This window comes from Rhinatrema bivittatum, chromosome 3, assembly GCF_901001135.1.
Source record: "Rhinatrema bivittatum chromosome 3, aRhiBiv1.1, whole genome shotgun sequence".
NCBI lineage: Eukaryota > Metazoa > Chordata > Amphibia > Gymnophiona > Rhinatrematidae > Rhinatrema > Rhinatrema bivittatum.
The window spans coordinates 283,782,132-283,807,397 of record NC_042617.1 but is presented as its reverse complement, the minus strand read 5'-3'; the positions used below and the strand labels follow the sequence as shown (position 1 = coordinate 283,807,397).

The window sequence follows — 25,266 nt, the reverse complement described above, 5'->3', positions numbered from 1 at the left end:
AACATGTGCCAGGCTGACACCTGCTGACTCTGCTGGATCTCTGCCATGATGGTCGTCAAGGTGACATCCCTCTGGCGAAGCAGGAATGCCTTTGCCTGAGCCATGTCTAGAAGGGCTCCTATGAAATCCAATTAAGTGACAGGCTGAGATGGGACTTTGGGTAGTTGAGAACGAACCCTAGTGACTCCAACACCCAGATGATCAAACGCATGGACCCGTGTCCATGCGTTTACCTGACACGTGCTCTTGACCAGCCAATCGTCCAGATACAGGAAAACATGCACCTCCAGCTGGCTAGGCATTTTGTGAAGACCTGTGGGGCTGACGCGTGCCCGAACAGCAACATCTTTTACTGGAACTGCTGTTTTCCCGATGACAAATCAGAGATATTTCCTGTGACTGGAGAAGATCTCAACATGAGTGTATGCATCCTTTAGGTTGAGGGAGCATAGCCAGTCTCCTTTTTGCAAAAAGGGGATCAAGGTGCCCAGGGAAACCATCTTGAACTTTTCATTTCTTAGAAATCTGTTCAAGGCCTTTAGGTCTTGGATGGGATGGCGTCCTCCTGTTCATTTGGAATCAGGAAGTACCTGGAGTAGAATCCCCTCCCTCTTTACCTTGGTAGAATGGGCTCAACCATTCTGGCGGTTAAGGAGGAGAGATCCGCTTGTAGAACCTCCTGAAGCGCTACCACCCCCCAAAAGGGCACGGAGGGCAATTTGGAGGGACATCCAATTATGTTCAATTGGTACCCCTGATGGATGATGGACAGAACACACTGATCCGAAGTTATTCTGGGCCACTGGTTCGCAAAAAACCACAACCTTCCCCTGACTGGAGGATCCATTGTCCTGGGTATGGGCAATTGCATATGCTTCCTACGACTCTGTCAAAACCCAGGCCTGGAGTTGACTGAGAAGCCGGCCAGAGCTTGGAGACTCTCTGCTGCCTAGGATGGCTGCAGGAGCCCTAATGGTGTTGATGGAAATGAAGAGGCAGAGGATAGTACTTCCTTTGGCAGAAGAAAGACTTCCTTGGTCCCGGTCTTGCCGGCTTCCTAGAAGAGAAGGACAGGCCCAGAGTATTGGCAGAGAGTTGCTGGAGGGCTTCATGGTGGTCCCAAAGCTGGGCCACAGCATCCCTCACCCTACCTCCGAGGAGATTCTCTCCAGTACATGGCACGTCAGCGAGTTATTCCTTTACCTCTGTTCGGAGATCAGACCCGCAGCCATTCCATTCCGCGGGTGCCGATTCATTCTTCAGACTCTCAATGCCATCTCGAAAACATCGTAGGTTGCATGGACCTCGTGTTTTCCATACTCCAGGCTCTTATGAACCACTGTCATGAGGGTGTGCTGCTGCTGTTCAGGTAGCTACTCGGCCACCTCCTGTACCTGCTTCCAAATGTCCCACGACTACTGGCTCATGTAGAGCTGGTAGGCAGCAATGCGGACAATAAGCATGGTACCTTGAAACATCTTCCTCCCAAGAGGGTCCATCGTTCTATGATCCTTCCCCGAAGGTGCCAAGGAATGGGTCCGAGAGTGCTAGGCCCTCTTGAGGGTGGATTTGACACCACCAACTGGTTGCTTATCAAATCCGGCAGCCTTCTGGACGAGGTAAACCCTGTCTAACTTCTTAGCAATGGGAGGCATTGTGAGGGGGTGTTCCCATGTCCTCAGCAGCAACTCCTTAAGGATCTCGTGTACCGGAACCATCACGATCTCTTTAGTAGGCTCCACAAACCGGAGGATCTCAAGCATTTGGAGCCTGGCATCCTCCTCCATCAATAAATGAAATGGGTTGGCTTCCGCCATCACCCTTACAAAACCTGCGATGGTTAAGTCCTCAGGTGGAGGAGACTTCCTTCGCTTCTCTGGAGGAAAAGGTTCTGAAGGGAGATCCTTGGAGCGTCATCCCCCCCTAGGGGTCATAGGGTTCCTCATTCTCACTATAACTGCAGGGGATGGGTCCCTAGGTGCTCAGCCTTCGTCCAGAGGTGCAGGCACTGGTAGAACTGGATGTGGGCAGCAGGACTCGGCATATCTGCCGGCCTCAGTGGAGCTTCCTCTTTGGAGGGACTGGCAATGAATACCATATCGGTAGGGGGAGGCCTCAGGGCCATCCCGGGAACTGGTGCCAGCTATGTCGGTAAAGCACCAATGAGCACATTGAGCTTCTCCAGAAGTGGCACTGGGTCTGGTTGTGTCACCTTTCCACAGGACAGAAGCCCTGCAATGCCCGGTCCACCATTAGCTGGACTCGATGCTCCAGCTCCTCTCGAACGTTGCCAATGCAAACACCGACTGGGAGGAAGAAGGGGTGGCCAGATGCTCTTTGGATCCTTGAGGTGGATCAGTGACTGGCATCAGGACCAGTGGAAACTGTCGTAGACCCCCAGCACTGATGGAGGACTAGCACTCCTCACTGTGGAGTCGCTTCAGGGGCATCGCGGCAAAAGCCAGTATATCCCCATGCATTGACAGGAAGTGGTGGTGATGCTTCTTCAGCTTCCCTCAATGTTTGGCCCAGTCTTTCCCCTGTGTGGGTGCATAAGTGGCAACTCCAGACGTCATGCGATGCCTCCAGGCAGGACACATATCTCATATGGACCTGCGATGAGCATGGTCCTTGGAAACCGGGGGGCATCACCAAAAACCAGACATGGCCATGACAGACAAAACAAAGGAGCAAAAAACAAAGGCAATGAAGGCAAAGCATCTATGGCCAGTGGGCTCTGATGCACTGCCACTACAGGGAATCAACTGCGAAAGGAAACTTACCTGAATCGCCCAAAACCCTGACTAGGAGATGCTACTGAGGGCACTGAGAGGGACCCGGTGATGGAACAGCAAGAAAAAAACAAGAAAAACACAAGAAAAGCTAAGTTTTTCACAAGGCCAAAAGTAGCCAAAGTAAGCTCTCTCACACCACGAGGCTTACAGCTACGTGGAAAGAGAGACTGGAGAGGGACCCTGCGTGAATGCGTGGTATAGGGCATGCTGGGCATGCTCAGTGTGCCTAATCATTGGGGCTCCATCTGATGATGTCACCCATGTGTGAGGACTAAGATCCTGCTTGATCTCTGAGAACTACAGCTACCCCTGCACATGCATACACAAGCAATACATGCGCATAGTCAGTCTTGGCAAACCATAATGCGGGGGGGGGGGGGGAAGGAGCAGGAACAGATGCAGGATGTTTGGTTTAACTGAACTTTAATTGCATTGTATAGCAATTTAAGCAAAATAATAATTTTATGTTATGTTAGTATTTGGGGGGGTGGGGGAAGAAGTCTTAGTATTACATTTTATTTTATTTATTTTATTTTTTATTTATTTATTTAAGGTTTTTATATACCGGCAATCATGAGAACATATCTTGCTGGTTTACATGAAACGGGAGTGCATTAAATACATCAAACTAGAACTGAGGTGACCGAAGGTACAGTTACAGTTAACAAGGGTAGCAAAACTTGGTGAAGAGGAAGAAATAGGAAAGAATAAAATGGTTAAACGATATACAAGTCAAATTACAAGTTATGAGCAAATGGCATGATTAATGGCTGAATGTTTTAGAGGAGTCCTTGGATTGTGTCCTTGGATTGTGTCATTAAATTGTGTCTGGGAAAGCTTGCTTGAATAACCAAGTCTTAAGTCTTTTCCTAAAAGTTAGGAGGCAGGGTTCTAGTCTGAGATCTGTGGGTAAGGAATTCCACAGAAGGGGGCCAGCTGTGGAGGTGGAGCGATCTCTTAGGGTAATGTGTCTAGTCGTTTTCGCAGGAGGAACTTGGAGTGTGCCTCTATAAACATCTCTGGTAGGTCTTATCGAGTTGTATACTTGGAGAGGGAATTGAAGATCGAGGGAAGTGCATTGATGTATAGTTTTGAAAATGATACATATGGCTTTGTACATGATACGGAAGTATACGGGTAGCCAATGTAGCTCTTTCAGGATGGGTGATATGTGGTCTCTTTTTCTTGTGCCTGTTAGTAGTCGGGCTGCTGAATTTTGCACCATCTGTAATGGTTTGGAATAGGAAGAAGGCAGACCTAGCAATAGGGAATTGCAATAGTCTAATTTTGAAAAAATGACTGCCTGGATGATCGTTCTGAAGTCTTGAGCATGGAAGAGAGGTCTTATCCTTTTCAAAACCTGGAGTTTAAAGAAGCAGTCTTTGGTTGTTTTGTTGATGTGTGCCTTGAAGTTTAGCCGGTTGTCCAATAACACTCCTAAGTCTCTAACTTGTGTGGTATGTAGGTTGGTAGGAAGAGCAATGTTAGGTGTATTGTTCTCAGGAGAGATGAGTAGGATTTCTGTCTTGGAGGAATTTAAGATGAGGTGAAGGCTGTTGAGTAGTTGTTTGATTTTTTGGTGGCATGATTCCCAGTAGTCAAGAGTTTTAGAGTATGAGTCTTTGATGGGGATGATGATTTGAATATCATCTGCGTATAGGAAGTACTTTAGATTGAGGTCAGTGAGAAGTTGGCAGAGAGGAAGCAGGTAAATATTGAATAGAGTCGGAGATAATGAAGAACCTTGTGGGACTCCTATGGCCGAGTCAAATCTTGAGGATTCCTTGTTTTGGAGTTTAACTTTGTAACCTCTGTTATTGAGAAAGGTTTTGAACCAAGATAGGACGGTGCCGCAGATTCCTATGGACGACAACTGGTTTAGGAGGATGGCGTGGTTGACAGTGTCGAACGCTGCGGATAGGTCTAACAAGATCAATAGGAAAGAGTTTCCTTTGTCGAGGCCCAGTAAGATATGGTCTGTCAGCGAGGTGAGGAGGGATTCTGTGCCTCGATTTTTTCGGAAGCCGTGTTGTGGGGTGAAGAGAAGATTGTTGTCTTCGATGAAATCTGAGAGTTGAGAGTTCACTAGTTTTTCCATGATCTTGGCGATGAATGGGAGGTTAGCTATGGGGCGGAAATTGTTAGGGTCCTTCGGGTCTAGGTTAGGTTTCTTTAGGAGCGGTGAGATTGAGGCCATTTTGAGATCATCTGGGAAGGTTCCTTGGGCTAGAGAGCAGTTGATGATATTTTTCAATGAGGTGGCTATTGTGTCTGGAACAGATAGAAGTAGTTTGGAGGGGATGTGGTCTGCAGGATGAGACGAAGGTTTCATTCTTCTCAGGATGGTTTGTATTTCCGTGGAAGAGACGGGTTCAAAGGTGTTTAAGCTGACGTTTTTGTGGGCAGGTTGTTGATATGTCTGGAGGTCGGCTGTATTGGAAGGCAGTTGTGTTAGGAGATTGGTGATTTTATCTTGGAAAAACTGAGCGAGTTCTTCCACTTTGGGTTGTGCCATGTTGCCGGGGATTTCTCGCGGAATGGTTTGAGTGAGGCTGGAGACATAAGCGAAATACATAGAAGATGAAAGAGAACATGACCTAAAAAGGATATTTGACACTGGCCTAGAGGACACAGACAGCAGCTCTAGAATCCATAGAATAGTGCGGCAGTGTTGATTGAGCAGGATAACTCAGGATGGTTTTTATCAGTAAGCATTTTTGCTTCCGCTTCATGTTTTTAGCCTCGGCACTAATTTTGGTGAGTCAGCTCTGGATGCGGACTTGACTAGATTTTCAAGCTGTGATGTTTGTTTTGATTTCTTAATACATATGTTTTATTTCTGTAAAACTGTCCTTAAAAAAAAAAAATCTGCCATTATATACTTCCCATTCTGTAGCGTTCTCTGCAAAATGAAAAGGAACACCTCGCGGGCAGGTCAGGTCCATCGCTTGTCTGTGATCTCCAATCTGCTCACCACAATTGGTAGGTTCTCTTTCGCATGGTTGGCAATTTAATCGGGGCAAATGTTGGCTGGCAGGTAACTCAGGCTGCAGTACACTAGCTGCGCTGCCCAGCTTGCCAATCCCTTTCCTGCTCCCACCAGGTGTCCAGGCTCATTCTCTTCTCCCAGTACCAAGGTGGCTAGCATACCATCCCGATTTACAGCCACTAAAGAATGCTGCTGCCTCTCCATGCAGTACTTCTGGGACTGGATCTTGCTAACTTTACTTTTCTTTTTTATTTTCTCAGATTGCAGTCAAAATCAACACAGGCAACATAAAGCTGCAGAGTCCGGGCTGTATGTAACCCTATACACATATCTAATTTAGAAAGAAAGTAGCTTTTTTCTAAAAAGCAAATAGGCCGATTCCGTAAGGTCCGCGGGAAAGCAGGCGTTCCGTGTTGAGCGCCCGGCCACCTCTCCTGGGCGCGCGATCCTGTATTTAAATGAGGGGTCGCGCTAAAAGGAGGCGCTGGGGAGGATTACGCACCCCTAGCACCTCCTTGGCCCAGGAGAGGTGGCTGTCAGCAGGTTCAGAAAACCGACACTCAATTTTACAAGCGTTGGTTTTCTGAACCTGCTGACAGCCATGGATAGGAAAACGGATGCTGGTAAAATTAAGCGTTTGCTTCCCTAACCTGACTGGCCAGCACACATTTAAAAAAAAAAAAAATTGTTTTTAATATTTTGGTTTCCTCCAACTTAATATAGATAGGATATTAAGTCGGGGGGTGTACAGAAAAGCAGTATTTTCTGCTTTTCTGTACACTTTTTCGGGCTGCTCAGAAATGAATGCCTGCCCTTGGATCAGCCACACATGTTTTTTCAGTATCTTGGGTGAAGTACTAATAGCCTCATCAACATGCATTTGCATGTGATGAGCGCTATTAATGTTGGGAGGGAGTTGGGTGCGCTAAACCCCTTACTGCGTCAAAAACGCGCGTCCAACTGTGGGTAAAACAGTGCGTTCAGCCGAGCACACTTTATAGTATTGGCCTGAAAGTTGGCCTCTCTTCAGAACTCCAACTCTGCATGCCTAAATTCTTCTCCTGATACCAAACCACCAGACAGCAGATCTCAGAACACAGATAAGCAAGCAGGGTGCAGAGCCCAGCTAGCAGTCAATTTTAGAGAGAACAGAAAAACATTTTTAACACAAAATGTTAATTTTTCTCTTGTAGCATGAAAGATGAGTACCATGCACCTATGCCAGTTTCCTCTACCTCAGTAATGATGTGCGTACAGTGATAACCCAGGATAAAGTGATGCACAGGACTCCGTGACATCACAAGCAGCTTTATTATGACACTGGAGAAGTGGAGCCAATGAGCAGCCAGCAAATAAATCCAGCAGCTCTCAGCACTGTCCACAAATGAAACAGATTCAAATGGTCCAACTTTGAAAGTTTAAACACCCAAGGGGGTTAACTTGGCTTCTTATTTAAAAGAAAGAAAAAAGATTGTTTAGCAAATTGTGCAGCAAATCAACATAAGCTGACACAGACCAGGAACGGATGGAAAGAAATAAATGCTGACTGAACTTTTGCCAAAAGGAAAACTAAAAATGCAAGTGTACTCTGAAAAAAAGACATACTGCTGAGATACCATCAGCTATTCCTTATTAGCTATGGGCTGGAAAAAAAGAGGGAAGCAGAACTGATCTCTCCAGGGCTTCCTCAGCAGCTAAACTCAAATGCTGCTATCCAGTCCAGAACATGGCAAGAGGTCTCTGCAGGGGAGGGGGAGAATTCACACACTTACTTTTGCAAGACTTTCCATCACTACCGAGGCTAAAGCCAGAGCGGCAGCGGCATGTCCGTGTCTTGTGGCTGTTGCCAAGGAGGCAGATGTCTGTGCATCCTCCCGGCTTCCCAAACTGGTCCGACTCACAGGCGTGGCTCCTCACTGGAGCAAGGCAAAAATTTAAAAAAAAAAAATGTAAATAAGATGTTTTCTTTGTTTTACAATACAGTTCTCCTCCCAGCCAACACCAAAGCAATGATACTATTATTGTTACCTGTATATGCCTCGTTAACTGAGGGTCCAGCAGGGGCACTGCTAGGCACTAGCGCACTAGGCCCATGCCCTGACCCCAGTAGAAAGTGCCCTGAATCTAGGCAGCAAAAACCTCCTGTTGCCAATTCCAGTGGGGCCAAAAGTGCAGTATTCACTCCCCTCCATCCGCTGTCCTCTCTCTCTTGCCCCTGCACCATCCCCCCCCCCCCCCCCCCCATTGTAAGTATCACCTGTCCTGCCCTCTTGATCCTATTCCACCCCTCTCTCTCCCCTCTCCCAGGCTGGCAAGAGGAGTGGCGCCAAATACCATATCAGCTTTCTAAGTTGCACTGGACCAGAGATGTACAGAGATGTGTGCAACTCGTATGGCAAACCTGGTCCCACATGGAGAGGAAGCTGATGTGGCATTAAGCAGGCCTTCTGCTAGCCGGGGAGAGAGAGGGGAGAATAGGAGCAGGCCATATGGGGGACTAGGGGGAGAGCAGAGCATTGTACTGTAGATTGGAGGGAAGAAGAAAAATCCAGAGACATAATACAGGAAAAAGAGGAGGAGGAAGGATGGGGAAAGAAGAGCAGCCAGGAAGGCAAGACTAGACAATAAGAAAAAAAGAGACAATAGGCCAGAAAATAAAGTCTGACGCATGAAAGTTTGGAAAATGTTATTGCCTGATAATGTTAACTCAGCAGGGTAAAATATCCTGGGACCCAATTCAAGTCTCAAGACCCGGACATATCTCCCACACAGAAGTTACAGGTTGGGCACAGCGGGATTTTGTTGACTGATTTGTTTTGGGTTGGGGATTTTTTGGGGTTTTTTTTTTACAGTGCATAATTAATTCTCTTCTGGGTCCTAAATATTTTGAGGGACAAAAATGTGCTTTTAGGTATATTTTTGAGAGCAGACCTACAATTTTCCATGGGAACAGCCCACAGGACCCCAAAGAGCGTACAAATAATGGTGTAACTGTCTAGCACGTCCCAGGAGTTGCCCTGACTTCCATCCCTTGTGCCAAGAACAATTCCCTGCATATTTATCTTATTATAGTTTGATCATCTCTGGCTCTTTTGGAGCTCTCTGTGGGCCAAATTCTTAAGCAACAGCTTAATTTTGCATCAGGAAGGAGTCAACATCCCGTGACCGCTATAAAAAGCTGTTGGAGTGGCAAGAGAAACAGACACAAAGCAAAAACGTTGTTCATATTTCAGGGTTTCACATCTGTTTGAGCCATTGCTCTTTCACAGACAAGATATACAGATAAATACATATATACACATACACACACATTTATATAAATATACACACCTATACATATATGTATGTATGTGTGTGTGTATATATCTATATCTATTTACACATCTACAGCTCTATCAATTACAGGCCAAGCAACCCAAGAACTCTCATGGGACAGCATCTTAAAGTAATCAAAACCCCACCAAAAGACAGCCAATTATTTTTATTTAAAACATTTCTAGACTTCCCAGCCTTAGGAGTGTCATGGCGGCCTCAGTTACACACCAGAGGACCACCCCCTGGAATGAAATGCGCCAAGCTTCAACAGCAGAGACCATTACTAAAGCCTCTGTGGTTTCCCCACCAACTGCAAACCTAGTAACCGCACCGAGCAGATGTCTGGAGGTTGTGGAATATAGGAGTCTAAATAAAGAGCACCAAATCTGGCTACTCATATTTCAGAGGTGCTCCATAAGATCTCCATTCCTTTATGACGACATCACCCTTTCTGCACACCCCCAAATACTGAGATTTTTGTCACACAAAAATCCCCTTACGGACTGGGCTTCTGCATTCTGTTTGGGAACGCCACATTGTTGACCCAATGCACGTACATGTTAACATTACAGTATAGCACAACACTATTTAACATTCTACTATATTGAAGGAAAACAGATGCGTGTCCTGCTTAGAGCTGCCAATAAGGTGCAGAACAAAGGGATTAAAATGATTTTAAAGTTCAGATGCCCCAGTACAGTTTGGTAAGACATGTAAACACTTCATGATGCCTAGCTTCCTTCTTTGGTACAGAAATTTGCACATGGTTAAGGCAATAATCATTATGTGGATTTCTGGATGATTAAGTGCATCATTAACATTAAAAATGGTTTTTCCCTATGCGAAACTAGGCAGAAAAATGCAGTCAGCTAGTGACTAGAGGCACTAACCAATGGCAGAGCAGCTTTAAAAATACTTGATGACATCACCATGTGCTCTGACTTAAGAATATAAGAAGTGCCATGCTGGGTCAGAATCAATGGTACATTGAGCCCAGCATCCCATCTCCAACTGAGGTCAGTTTGGGTCACTTGGAGATAACTCAGTAGATCTTAATGAGAAGACCAATTCCCTGTGCTCATTACCAGGTGGAGGAAGTGGTGATCTTAAAGATTACAATTGAACTGGCCTTATAGGAAAGGAAAAGAAAAGAAACGGATTCAGGGAGCTGAGGGTCACCGTGTGCGCTCTATTATCTGTGACGGAAATTTGAGTAAATTGGATGAACAGTTCAAACGTTATTGGCAGAGGGGCAGGGAGGAGGAGCGCTGAGAAAGAGAGAAAATGATCTTAATAAGACCAGTTTTCTTACAGGAGCCTTGGCTACAAAGCCCTGGATGTATTTCTCCCTGATGGTCTTATTCCTGCAACAATTTTTCGTCTCAAACTACACTGGATTTGATTTGTGTTACTCCTTCTATACCTCTGTCATCTTCCGGCATTAGAAGTTTACCGCACATGTTGCAAACCTTGATAATAGGAATGTAGGTGGGGTAGAGGGAGCTGGGTATTGGATTAAGAATTAACCTTTATTTGTATATGTCTAGGACAGGAGAGAATCAATGAGGTAGAGATCAGAAAAACAACTTAGATAAGGAGGGAATTCTGACAAGCAGTCACGCTTCTACAGCTGGCAGCAGAGACAGATCCTTAACAGGGCAGACTGGATGGGCCAATAAAGTCTTTGCTGTCATTTACCATATTACTGTGTTGTGCCACCCATAGGCAGTGAACAAGGATCTGATCTTATATTTGCTCCTTGGTGGTTTGGGGGGGGGGGGGGGTCTAACGGTGCTGAACTATCATTTTCTATAACAATGGAGGTTATTTCTCATCAATCACTTATTAAACTCTAATTATAGACACCTTGAAGGGTCGAGCCAGGAGAATCAGGTCTCTCAGCTAGAAACAGCTTGTTCCATGGAAAGGGATCAGGAGAATGGCCATGCATGACGGCACCCTGATGAGAGCCGGATGGGCAGGATTAAGAAAGGAGGCTGTGCATAATGGCTTCCTGATGAAAGTCAGATGGGGGAAAGACCAACGAAGTGAGTCAGTTTCAGCACTGCTGGTTCAGTGAATTCAGGAGCGAGGCCCTAGGCCTGAAGCAGAAAGATTTGTCTTGCCCCAGCAGGAAATCAAGGATAGGAATTAAAAAAATGATTTATCCAACACCGTAGCACAATATCAGGAGCTGGATTCCTGAAGCCATGGTGCAGCATAGCATGCACTTCCAGCAGTGACATCGCTGCAGCTCCTTATATGGAGCTGCATTCTTGCAGTGACATCAGGAGCTGCAAGTACCAAAACTGCATCCAAGATCCCGAGCCAAGTAAATGGTGGACACCTATATATCACTAGCAGCATCTGGCCACTAGGTGTCACTGTTCAGCAATGGATGGTACTCACTCCCATGCCAGTCTCCTCAGAACATCTTCAACCACAGCCCCAGCCTGCATAAGTAAAAGAGTCTCATCCCGGGAATCAAAACGGAGGACCTGGGGTTGTTTCCCAGGCCAGGACTCTTGATTCTTGTGCAGCCTGGAATGAGGCTGGTGGGGGACTAGGGGAGGGGGGTCCCATCCACTGCTCAACAGTGACACCTAGTGGCCAGACTCCGGGTCCACATGTAATGGGTTCCAGAGGGAGCCACAATTGGTGACTGCTGGCCAAAGATGGACTGAGTCGGGAGAGAAATATTAAAAAAGGATAAACAATCCTCAGGTACCTGTGAATGAAGGCTCATAGATCCGAGGCCCAATACAGACTGGTTCCGATTCAGATGGAAACCCAAAGAAATAGGAGAAAAATGCCAAGCCCACTTCACCAAAACAAACAAACAAAAATAGCACAACTCCCTTTTAAAAGTGGTCCACGCTAACAGCAAACTTTCAAGTCACTGGCTCGTGCCTGTGAAGCATGTGGTGCTTTTTGGCAGTATACAAAACAGTACAGCTGTTGTCACAGGGCAGCACCTTTGCATCCTAAAAAATTAATAAGAAAAATTTAACAAGAAAAAGAAGGGCCTGAAAAATATACAAAATCTGAACTCCTCTCCACTTTACCATTAAAATATGTTTTAAAGCTGTTTTTTTTCCCCCGGTTCATTTCTTCACTTCAGCTAGTACATAGGGATGTGCATTTGTTTGAAACATTGATCATGTCAACGTCACTTTGTCATTTCATGTCATTTATTTCCGAATAGTGCGCACTAAAAACGATAGAAGGAAAAACATAAAATTTGGTGGGTTTTCTATCATTCCGTTTTGAAGTGGTGCAGTATTTGCACCAATGGGGGTAACAGGGGGGTACCCTGCATGGTGCGCAGATACTACCATATGAAGCTTGCTGGGCAGACTGGATGGAACATTTGGTTCTTTTCTGCTTTCATTACTATGTTACTATTTCCGAAACCTAAAACTAAAAGATTGGGAAAAAATCCTAAACAACATGGAAATTTGCCCAATGACACAAAACAATATTTTTTGGCCTGCACACCCCAGTACATATACTTATTTTGCATTACCTGGGAATACAACTGTTTAGCTGGTAAAACACAAACAGCCACAGAGCTCTCCCAGGGTCATAGACAGAGTAGAAGTCAACACTGGCTTCTCTCCCTTGCATGGAGTCTATGGCCCGTAATGCTGCCTCACCCCTCTTTTACCTGTGGGCTGACGCCGCTGGTGGTATATGTGCAGCGCCCCGCCCTTGTCCACACGGGTCACCACCTGGTACTCTGTGCTGTTGAAGCGATTGACCCGGATGACGCTCGTCTTCTGTTGGGCATTGGCGTTGTCAGAATTCGTGGCGTACAGGTAGTTCTCGAAGACAGTCAGGCCATAGAGATGCTCAATCTGGGGGGGGGGGGGGATGCAGATAACAGTTCATCTGAGCAGAAGGTAAATCTGGATGCACAAGGCGCAAGGACAGTACCAGCCATTCCAAAAAATAAAATAAAATGGCACATCTGTAGGGGAAATTTGTGGCTGGCCCTGTTACACGAGTGCCCCAAGACTGCAAACATGAATTTGATTATATTGTAGAAGTCTGCCCTTGCTTAGGATAGTATACAAACTTATTTAATTCACATAGAATACCTCACTCTATCTAGACAATAGAAACTAACTACCACATACACACTCATTCACATCCAGCTAAAAACATGTTAAAATGTTATCTCCAAACATTGTGATCGCAAAATATTTTAACAATGAATTATATCATCAATACAACACTTTGTATATCCAATTTTAATCACTTCATCTTAATTACAATGTATTCATCAATATCGTTGTTCCGTTAGTATAACAATGTGTATTCATCAATATTGTTGTTCCGTCACTATAACATTGGACAATATCGTTGTTCCGTCACTATAACATTGGACAATGTTATAGTGACGGAACAACGATATTGTATGTGGTAGTTAGTTTCTATTGTCTAGATAGAGTGAGGTATTCTATGTGAATTAAATAAAGTTTGTATACTGTCTTGAATAGTATGTGATATTCTCCATATTTCTTTATGGGTTATGTATAAGGAGATATCGTTTGATGGAATAACCCCATGTGTATGATTTACCCTTGCTTAGGATAGGACACACAATACAGAGGGGAAGCAGCTTAAATAAGGGTGGAGATGTGCAGTTTCACAGGTTCTCGTGATTCAAAAAGACCCCAATTTTTTTTTCTTGTAAAATGCCATGTTAAAAAAAAAAAAAAAAATCAACAAATCAATCCCAAATATATTAAGCAATCACAATCAGGGATGTGTGATGACAATGAAACGACACTGATAAATAGGAAAAACATGGTACTTAGCCAGGCCTCCTGCACCCCAACTTTCACAACACACACCTCCTTATGTCCAAAAACTAAAGTACCAGAAGGAAGTATTTGCCACAGAATGAAAAGCTGAAGGGCAAAGGGGTTGTTATACGAAGCTGTAGGGACAGAAACTCAACAGGAATGGAGAAATTACTTACCTCATTCTCTCTCCTTAGTGTAGACAGATGGACTCAGGACCAATGGATTGTGCTCCCCTGCTAGCAGATGGAGACGGAGTCAGGTTTCAAAGCTGACGTCACCCTAGATATACCCCTGCAGTGACCTCAGCCCTTCAGTATTCTCTTCAAAAGCCACTGTGGACTATTGAAAAAACTTGATTAAAAATGGATAACCGTAACTGATTTCAACCAAACACTGAACCCCAGTAAGATTATAGATGGCCTGATCTATAGACTGGATGACGGCTTATCCGTAATCTCTTGGAATCGATATCCACTACATGGGAGAATCCTTGGCACCGTTCTTGGGCAGTCATGGGCAGGATGCTGAGTTCTGTCTACACTAAGGAAAACGAAATTATAAGGTAAGTAATTTCTCCATTTCCTAGCGTGTAGCCAGATGGACTCAGGACCAATGGGATGTACACAAGCTACTCACGATCAGGACACAAAGGCTGTGTCCTCCCGGGCCTGAACGTCCAGGCCATAAAACCTGGAGAAGGTGTGCAAGGAGGACCATGCCACCACTCGGCAAATATCAAAGGGAGACCAGCAGTCTAGCTTCCACCCATGAGATTGCCTGAGCCCTAGAGAAATGAGCTTTAACCTTAACCCAGCGAGCTGTGGTAGCCCGCAAAGCTGATTCGCTCTGCTTCCTTCCACCATGAAGGACAAACAGGCGGTCCATCTTTCGTACAGATTCTGAATCTTCCAGATACTGCACCAAAAGCCTACTGACATTTAAATGGCGGAGGAGGGGGTATTCTTCTGCGTCCTTGTGCTTATCTAGGAATGGCAACGGGATGGACTGATTCAAATAAAACTCCGAGACTACCTTCAGCAAGAAGGATGGAATGGTACGAAGCTGTAACTCTCCTGGAGTCATCCAGAGGAACGCTTCCCAACACAACAATGCCTGTAGTTCAGAGATGCAACGTGCCGATCATATAACCACCAGGAACACAGTTTTCAGGGTTAAAAAATGCAAGGAAAGACTGCACAGCGGCCGAAAGGAGGCCACTGCCAAAAACTCCAATACTAGATTTAGATTCCACAAGGGAATCGGCCACTGTAGGGGTGGCCGGAGGTACTTCACCCCTTTCAGAAAATGGGCCTTGTCCGGATGAGCTGACAGGCAGGTTCTCTTCATCTTGCCCCCAAGAGAGGAGGGAGCCGCTACCTTCAAGGAGTTAAGGGTCAAACCTTTATTCAAGCTATCCTGCAAAAATTCCAGAATTAGTGGGAGTTTGACCCTCTGAGGAGAAACACCACATTCCTCGCACCAGGCCTCAAATACTCTCCAGACCCGCACGTACACTAATGATGTACAGAACTTCCACGCATGAAGATGGCAATTATTGCCACCGAATATCTTTGCTTCATTAGGCGAGCCCTCACAAGGGCCAGTCTGTAAGACAGAATTGAGTCTCATCCTCGTGAAGGACCAGTCCCTGCTGTAGCAGGTCCCTGTGTGATGGGAGGCACAGGGGGGTCTCCACAGGAGTCTCCACATGTTCGCATACCATGGACGCTTGGGCCCACCTGGGCCCACCTGGAGCTATTAGTAGGACTAATCCCTGTGGCATTCGATTCTGCGAATGACCCTGCCCAGTAGGGGCCACGGAAGGAAGGCGTATAGCAGCTCTTCTTCCAGCCAGGACTGAATGAGTGCATCAATCTCCAGGGTCAACTGATCTCTTCTGTGACAGAAAAATTGGGGAACTTTCACATTGTTAGATGCGGCCAGCAGGTCGATGGACGGGAGATCCCAGCGATTTACTACTAGCTGAAAGGCTTTGGCTGACAACGCCAACTCTGCTGGATCCAGACTCTCCCTGCTTAGAAACTCTGCTCTGAGGTTGTCTTTTCCTGCGATGTGGGAGGCTGAGATCATCTGTACATGTATTTCTGCCCATTTCTGCCCATTCCATAAGGAGGTTTATCTCCTGTGACACTTGCTGGCTTTTGCTTCCACCCTGGCGGTTGATATAGACTACCATTGTTGTGTTGTCCGACATTACACAGACCGCTTGACCCTGGAGTATGTGATTGAATTGTAGACACATCAATCTAACTGCCCAGGCTTCCAGACGGTTGATGTTCCAGAGAGCCTCTTCCTCGGTCGAACATCCCTGGGCCGTCAGTTCCTGACAGTGAGCTCCACAGCCCCAGATGCTCGCATATGTCATGAAGACCAGCCAGTTCAGAAGGAACAGAGGTACACCCCTGCCCAGATGAGCTTCCTGCATCCACCACTGGAGACAAGAGCATGCTTCCATTGATAAATGGAAGCAAATTGAATAGTCTTGAGACAATGGGTTCCAAGATGACAGCAGGAAGCTTTGAAGTGATCACATGTGTGCCCTGGCTCATGGCACTACTTCCAGTGTTGCCGCCATCAAACCAAGGACTTGAAGATAGCTCCACACCATCGAGCATATCATGTTCATCAACAGACGCACTTGGGACATCAACTTCTTTATCCACATGATCAGGAGGAAGGTTTTGCCCTGCTTGGTGTCAAACCAGAATCCCAGTTATTCCAAGGACTGGGAGGGTTTGAGACTGCTTTTGTCCAGGTTTACGACCCAACCAAGTTCCTGAAGCAAGGTCACCCTGCTGATCATCGGAGACTCCCTTCTACAGACTTTGCTCGGATCAACCAGTCGTCCAAGTATGGGTGCACCAGGATTCCCTCATTTCTCAATGCTGCAGCTACGACCACCATAATCTTGGATAAAGTTCTGGTGGCGGTGTCCAGGCCAAAGAGCAGTGCCTGGAAGTGATAACGGCGATCCAGTACTGCAAAGCATAGGAAACAATGTTCTTGCAAGATTGGAATATGTAGGGAGGCCTTGGATAGGTCCAGAGAAGTTAAGAACTCTCCTAATTATTCGGCCATTATGATGGAGCATAGGGTTTCCATGTGGAAATTAATCACTCATAGTTGTTGGTTGATGCTCTTGAGGTCCAGAATGGGCGAAAAGAACCATCCTTCTTGGGTACGATGAAACAGATGGAATAATGCCCTGTATTTTCCTGGGGTGCAGGTAATGGGATTATAGCCCTCATATCCTTCCCGTATGACCTCCAGTACCCATTTGCCCGAAGTGATCTCGAGCCACCATTGGTAGAAGAGGGACAGTCAATCCCCTATCTCCTTGTTCCAGAGGGTGGGTCAGTAAAACTTCACTGGGGGGCGAACCTGAACCCGAACCTGACCCTATCTCTTGGGCTGCTGACTCCGAAAGAACTGAGATCTCCTAGAGGATCGAGACCTCTGAAATGTCAAATTTCTATAGGGGCAAAAGCATTGGGAGCCTCTGGATCGAACCCTCATGGGCAAGGGGCGCTGTAACTGCTTTCTCATCTTCTGGTAGCCGGGGTACTGGAGATTTGCCCCATTTACTGGCCAGCTTTTCCAATTCATTTCCGAAGAGGAGTGATCCTTGAAAGGGCATCTTTGCGAGATTTGCCTTGGAGGTTGCGTCTGCTCACCAATTCTGCAGCCATAGCTGTCTTCTGGCCGCCACCATTGAGGCCACTCCTCTGGGCGAGGTATAGACTAGGTCCAAACCCGCGTCAACTAAAAAGGCAGGTGGCAGTGGGTTCCATAATCGCTCTGGAATTCGCTCCTGAGTCATCCACCTCCCGAGAGAGGAGCAGGCACAAATGAGCTACCAGGGCACAACAAGAAGCAATCTGTAAGGTCATGCAATGACCTTACAGATCATGCGCATCCTTTAAGGTTGCTAGTCCCTCCACCGGTAGAGTTGTTCGCTCAGAGACGGCACAGACCAGCGCATCCACTTTAGGAAAACGCAATGTTCTCTCACTGCCGGATCCAGTGGGTATACAGCTTCTAACGCTCATCCACCTTTAAAACTAGCTTCTGGGGCATCCCATTCCAGGTCAATCAACTCCTGGGTGGCTTCCAGTACTGGAAAGTAGCAAGAAGTTTTCCATAAGGAAATCAGAATGGGATTCTTCTTTGGTTCCATCAGAGTCTGCCCCAGGAACTCCCAGCATTTTCAGGGTCTGGGAAACCAGGGCCGGCAGTTCATCTCTATGGAAAAACTGTAACATGATCCGATACGATTCTAAACCGGGGGAATTTCCCAATCTTCCAAGGAATCTGGATCCTCTACTTCGTCCATGCCGTCCGGGTCCCTGCCAGGGATACTCTTGGTGAGTCGAGGCATGCCTCGAGGTCTGCTAATAGGACTGGTAGAGGGAGAGCTTACTGGCTGAGGTTCCGTCTGGACAGGGGCAAGTGAGGTAGCAGACTGTGCCTGTATGAAGGCTTGAAGGCCTTGAAAGAATTCCACTCAAGAGAAGGGGGCAGGTTCCGTGCCTAGCCCAGGAGATACTGGGGCAGGTGCCGCTAGGTTTCCCTCTTCCGGGGTTACTGAGATCCAGGGTACTTCCGGTTAATGCTGTGGCTGACCCATCCTCTGAATGGGAGGAGCAAGCTTAGCAAAGTCCAAGGAGGCCAACTCTCCCTGGGCTTCCTCTCAGTGCTGACATAAGCAAGAATCCAGGTCAGGCTGTGCAGCCCTAATATGACAAGCAGCGCAGAGAGAAAGGCACTTATGTTTCTTTGCTGCTGGAGCCATTGGCGACGGTAACTGTGTATTCAGACGGCTCGCGCTTAAAGTTTTATGCTCAAAGATTTCAGGCACCTACATGGGCTGCAGCAATGCACACCCACAGCCCATGCGTCCAGTTTTACATGTATTCTGCGCCTAGTAATTTGTGCACGTATGGTCACGCACGATGTGTGCAAGCCAACACGCACTGCGCATACCGAAGCTCTATGGTGGCAATACTTGCACAAAAACACACGCATGATGGTACCACCGCACCTACCATGTGGTGTGCTGACCAAACTTAAAGCGGGGCCTAGCCAATGGGGGGTTGCTCAACTCGCTCGGAAAGCCACTTTCTCTTACCCCAACAGGATTGGGAATAATGCCGGTACAGCACGCCAAGCAAGGAGACCGGAGGAAGTCTTACCGAAACCTCTCTAACATCTCTGAATCAGAAGGAAATCTTCTTCTCTTACTGACTGAGTACAGAGACAGTCTCTGGCTGGGAGGTGAGGGGAGTGCTTGGCCGTCACCGCCGCATTCAGCTTCCCGCACCTGCTGCCTTTCGGCTGCTTCAGCAGCAAAGTCCACGCTGGGCACACCTATGAGGGATCTCAGAAATCACCTCAGGAATTCTCAACTGGGGGAAGGACCTTTAGGTATCACTGCAGGAGAGCGGGCCTCAATCTTTTCTCCAATTTAAAAGTAGAATTTCTTCTTCAAAAGGATACAGCGATCCCCATAGGGAAAGCATGCCCGCATCTGCTGGAGACGGAGAAATACTGAATGGCTGAGGTCACTACAGGGGTGTATCTAGGGTGATGCCAGCTTTGAAACCTGACTCCGTCTCTATCTGCTGGCAGGGGAGCATAACCCATTGGTCCTTAGTCCATCTGGCTATACACTAGGAAATGTGAGAAAATACTCTTTCAGTGAAAGGGTGGTGGATATCTGGAACAGACTTCCAGCAGCGGTTACAGGAGCCAAAACAGTGGCAGAATTCAAACACGTACAGGATAGATCCAAAGGAATCTCATCTGGGCAAGAGGGGGAGGCTATCAGAGACTGAGTAAGACCTGTGAGAGTATGGCAGGCTAGTAGAAAAAGGGCAGACTGAGTGCATGAAGTGGGCTTTTTCTGCTGACATTATCCATGTTTCGGGAAATCTGTGCCTCTTGCATGAAGTCACAAAATGGAGGCTAAACTTCAGGCAAAATTCTTTTAATTTAAAAATTCTAAACATGGCAGCAGCACTGCAATCTATTCTCATGCCTGTGTTTTTTTGGTAGATATTTTGCCCATTTATTTCTAGGGATATTCAGGAGACATTTCCTCTCACAACACGCTTGTAAGTCCCTTACAAGCATGAAGGACACATTTCTCACCAGAGGTCTGTTCTGTTTTGTACTTCCATAAATAAAGTATAAATCATAGAAAAAAAAAGAAATAACCTCTCACTTTTGGTTTGTCAGCTCTGAAAAATGCATTAGAATTTGTAGCTGACATTAACAAAAAATATTTTAAAATTCTCTTTACAATTAGATTCCAAAGGACAAATTCTGCAGCAATGAGCAAAACCACAGCAGCAAACATAGCACCACGAAAATGCAACTCCCAGGCTGAACATACCAAGAGCCCCTGAATAATGGTGTGTCTGTTCTTCCCTTCATAATCCACCACTTCAATGTAATCCAGATACGCGTCCGCCCAGTACACAAGCCTGTTCACCAAGTCCAGCGAGATCCCGTGAGGAAACACTATCTTACTGTCCACCAGCTTGCTTCTGTTCTGTCCGTCCATGTCGCACCTCTCCACCTTTGGGATCTGCCCGTAGTCTGTGAAGAAAACTTTCCTGCCAAACACACCAAAGAGAGGGGCGTTAACAGGGAAAAGAAGGGGTGCGTAGCTGATAAGGCCCTAGCTAAACTTCGGTATATGAAAACGTACAAATAAAAATAAATAAATAAGTGTCAGAACTGAGAGAAGACTCAAGGCTCTCTTAATAGATGATTGACTCTGCTATAAAGCCCAGTGGATGCTAGATTAAATGTTGCTACATACAGGAATAGACTTTCTTCCCTAGTTTACCTGCACAGTCCATTGCTTGCACCTTACTAATTACTCATCTACAGCTCCTAGAGCAGGATCAGATTCAGGCAGGGGAAACCTAAACAGCTGCCCCAATAACAAATTTTCACAAGCACCAAAGTGTCACCACTGCCTTGCCTCTATCCATGGCCTGTGCTCCCATCACAGCACAGGCAGCAGCAGCAGCAGCAGCAACTACTTAAAAGAAATTCAGGACAGGGCCTGGGAGCACCTGGGCCCTACGGGGACCAGCAGCACCTTGAACATCACACAAGTTTCCATGGTAACAGGAAACCCATGCATGACATGGGGGGCAGGGTACTGCTGAGCCTGTCAGCACACAAGGGCTCTCAGGCTCTGTGCTGAATTTTTTTTAAATAAAATATTTAGATGATGTCTTTTCATTGGTACCTCAAGACAAGTTACGTTCAGGTACATTGGGTATATCCCTCTCCCCAGAGCACTTACAATCTCATTCACTAAGTCACGCGAGGCCGTTTATCGCTTGACAATCACTGTTTTTCATGTTGTAAATGGCCTACCGCAAGGATAATGCCAGATATCTGATATATTTCACATTAAATAAGCCCCGATACCACATGTATTAAAATGAACTCATTAGCATGCAAAAACATGCTAATGAACTCATTAATACCCTGAACTATGCTAATAAAATAGTGCAGCTTGCCAAAAAATTTGCAAGGCGTGTTATTTGAACTGACGTTAGCTAAAACTCAATACTGCAGCTAACTTCCCCAGGTGCACTGGGACATTAACGCACGTCCAGATGCACCCGGGGCCCTGTCTTAAAAGAGGCTGCTCAGGCCCAAGTAAGCCCCCACAAAAGTAGTAAAAAAAAAAAAAATCACTCTGGCTCTGCACAGACACACACACCCCCATCCCACCCCCCCCCCCACCCCCATAGAGGAGGAAGCTGTAGCCAAAAAAAAAATATGAAAATTGGTACAAGCCCTGGCCCCTAACACCTCCCTTTTACTTAAAAAAAAACAAAAAAAAAACCCCAGTCCTGGAGACCCAACCAACCTCACACACAAAATACTCCTTGGAGGTCTAGTGAATGCCCTTCCCCCAACCACAATCTAATGGACTCCCAACCCCCACCCCAGCCCACTCCCTGGACCCTCCCTTATTTGAAAAAGTGGCATTGGTGGTCCAGTGTAGGCCTGGAGTGCCCCCTAGCCTCCAGGTCTGATGGCAGCCATTTTGGAAAATGGCTGCCGCCAAGCCTTTACCCCTATCACATGAAAGGGGCAAAGGTCAGGAGTCGCCATTTAGAAAATGGCAATCATCAGACCCAGAAACTAGGAGGCTCTGGGCTGCTACTAGACCACCAATGCTACTTTTTCAAGTAAGGGGAGGGATCTAGGAAGGGGGTTATTGTTAGGGCAAGCAGTAGGGTCCACTAGACCACCAGGGATCTATTTGTGTGTAAGGGGGTGGGGGTTCAACTAGAGAGCATTTTTTTATATAAGGGCCTCCCCTTATAGGGTGGAAGTGTGGAGGTCCCAGCTTCTGAGGGTCAAATTTTTATTTTTTTTTTTAAGAGGGAGGGGTTGGGGATTGGAGGTGGGCTTGTGTCGATTATCAAAAAATTTGGGGTACTTTTTTTGGGCTACATCTGACACCGCCAGGGACGGCTGGGGTGGAGAACAGGTAGTGGGATTTTGGGAGGATTTTTTATTTTATTTTTTTGGGGGAGAGCTTACTCAGGGCAGAGTGGCCCCTTTAAGCAATGGCAGCTCCACAGTCCGGGGGTTGCCATTATGAATTGTTTGGGGGGCTTTCACTGCCATGGTATTTTTCTCTGCGAGATACCGCCACAGGCCACGGTGTTTTCCCACAGGGTATAATACTGTGAGAATCACACAGCAGCAGGGTCATTTGCCACAGCTTTGTGACACCCCCTTGGGAAAAATATCATGACTTAGTGGATGACCCCCTAAGTTTATACCCGAGTCATTGAAGAGTGAAGTGACTTGCCTAAGGTGAAAAGGAGGGCCAACGGGATTTGAACCCTTCCCTGGTTCTAGGATCTGAGCAAGAGAAGTCCAGGTCTCCTGCATCTCCAATGACCCAGGGAAGAGGATCATCCCCCTGCACCCAGGGAATATGTCTGAGGGGGACACACACCTTCTTCCTCTGTTGCCTATAGGTGCCGGCTTATTAAATCCAGCCCTGCCCTAGATCTAGAACTGTATCCAACGAATGACAACATTTTTGGTTGGATCTTGCTACTTACCTGTAGCAGAAATGTCCTTTGAATGTATTCCTTGAGGCCAAACTTCTTTCTCATAAGAGAATGACCATGTGTCATATAACGCCCCCCTCAAAAAAAAAAAAAAAAAAAGAACCATGCATGCACCCCCCCCCCCCTACTCACACTCCAACATATCAGAACTCTTATTACTGGGATCATTCAGCTGAGGACAGGAATTAGTGGGGCCCAGTCACATGTGCAAGTTTGCCAGTCCCCATGGAAAGATTCATTTTTCAGCTCTGACTGACTGAAATGGATGACAGAAGAACTGGGTCACCCCAGACAGGCAGTTTGAAGGCTTCATAGAAAAACTCATCTGTCTGTTGTCCACAGGCAAAGTACTGGCAGAGCTGGGTGTGTCTGAATCCCACTACTGAAACAGAAGGGGGTACTGCAAGGCAGGAACAAGGTAATCTGGCAGGACTGAGATACACTAGCAGAGCTGTGCATGTGTGTGTGTGTCTTGTGTGTGTGTGTGTGTGTGGGAGGGGTTTCTGTACTAGCACAGCAGGGAATATTACAGAGCAGAATTGAGCTGCACTGGTACAGCTGTGGGTCGTTCTCAGTACTGGAGTAGCAGGGGGGGGGTGCTGCAGGGCAGGATTGAGGTGCTCTGGCAGAGCTCTGCAGCAGAGTGCAGGCAGCGGGAGGTGTGAGGCTTCGGCGGCAGCACCAACAGTGTCCACAATTCTTTCCTTCCAGATGACCCCCTTAGTGTGGTCATGCAGAGCCACCAAATTAGTGCCACCAGCAGGAATTGCATTAAGTTTAACTGCAGCACAGCGTGAAAACATTAAACCTAGGTAACTATGTCCTTGCTCGCACCTTGCGCTGGATTTACAAGCATCTCCCTTTATCTTTCTTGTGGCGATGAGTAGTGAGAAAGTCAATGCTAGATGTTCTTAGGTCTCTAAGCAAATCTATGCATCCCCTCAATCCCCACCCAAAATTAAACAGTCATTTCCATTACAAGAAGCACCAGGATCTTCCAACAGCCTTGGTTTATTGTCAACATTAGGGATGCAAGTAAGCAAGGCTTAATCTCTCCACACATACAGCAAGGGATCGGCTACTGCTGGTTATCTTGACTGACAGCAATAAGATGTTGACAAGTCTGTGTGTGTCTGCTTCTATAGATATACCTGCAAGTGACTGAGCGTAAGGAAAAGGGCCATGCACAACCACCACAGGATGGAAGCCAGCTGGGGGGGGGGGGGGTAGAAGTTTGTCTTACCCCATGGCAGGATCCAGGGCAATTCCTTTAGGATTGTAGAGCTCCTGATCCAGCAGCGTCACACAGGTTTCTCCATTCTTGTTGCACACAAATATCCGGTCATCAATATCGTCAACAAAATAGAAGTTTCCCGTCAACCAGTCGATGGCCATCTGCTCCACATCTACATGAGAGAAGTGTGTGTGGGGGGGGGGGGGGGGGGGGAAGAAAGAGGGAGGCTAATGAGAATACAGTGTCCAAAGCTGTTTCAACCTGACCATGACACTGACTAGATGCCACTTTGAAACTAGCCATCTTATCTCCAAAGTTCATTTAGCGTGACTGTGGTTATTTTTAAATCAGCTCCTGCAGTTCTCTCCCGTCTCAATGAGCCCCCATGGCTTCTCCTTCTGCTAGTGACAAGGCGGGACCAGATGTTTTGCTAAAGCTGTTTCAACAGTGCCACAGGGTATGCCTCGGCATTTTATATAACAAAGTCGCGGCTTCACAGAGGCCAAGAGCACCTTAATGACTAGCAGATTTATTGAGGCCTAAAAGTTTGAGGATGAGAGAGCACGTCCCCAGCAGCAAACATTATCAGTAAATTGTGGGGAGGGGCAGGGTTCGTGGGCAACGGGGATCTAGCAACCGCGTACAATGCTGGAAAAGTTAAGGAGAATGTTCACAAATTAGAACCCCACAAAGTAACCACAAATATGGCTAGCTGCTCCCTCTCACAAGTCACTTTCACAGCACTGCATCACACTGGGCACCGAGTGGTACCATGGAGGGAGGCGATGCACTCTGCTACTGAGTAAAAGTGGCAAAGAGAGAGACGGAGCAGGCCCCCCCCCCCCCCCCCCGGCCATATCTGGCTGATTCAGTCTGAAAAGGTTCACAAAGTCAAGTATTGCACGTGGCAGAGTCTCTGAAGCAAGACTAGCAGCTGTGTGCAGCCACGGTTTAAGTACAGAGCGTGTGTCGCAAGAGT

The 25,266-nt window shown here is 46.7% G+C and overlaps 1 protein-coding gene across 1 annotated transcript in view; it reads right to left on the bottom strand.

Annotated features, from left to right (window-relative positions):
• The window catches only part of LRP1 (LDL receptor related protein 1), a 657,378-nt gene that overhangs the window by 462,420 nt on the left and 169,692 nt on the right, over nt 1–25,266 (bottom strand). The window contains 4 exon segments of the mRNA XM_029594881.1: nt 7,557–7,700; nt 12,767–12,956; nt 20,326–20,548; nt 24,297–24,459. Of these exon segments, the coding sequence (XP_029450741.1) occupies nt 7,557–7,700; nt 12,767–12,956; nt 20,326–20,548; nt 24,297–24,459 (720 nt within the window).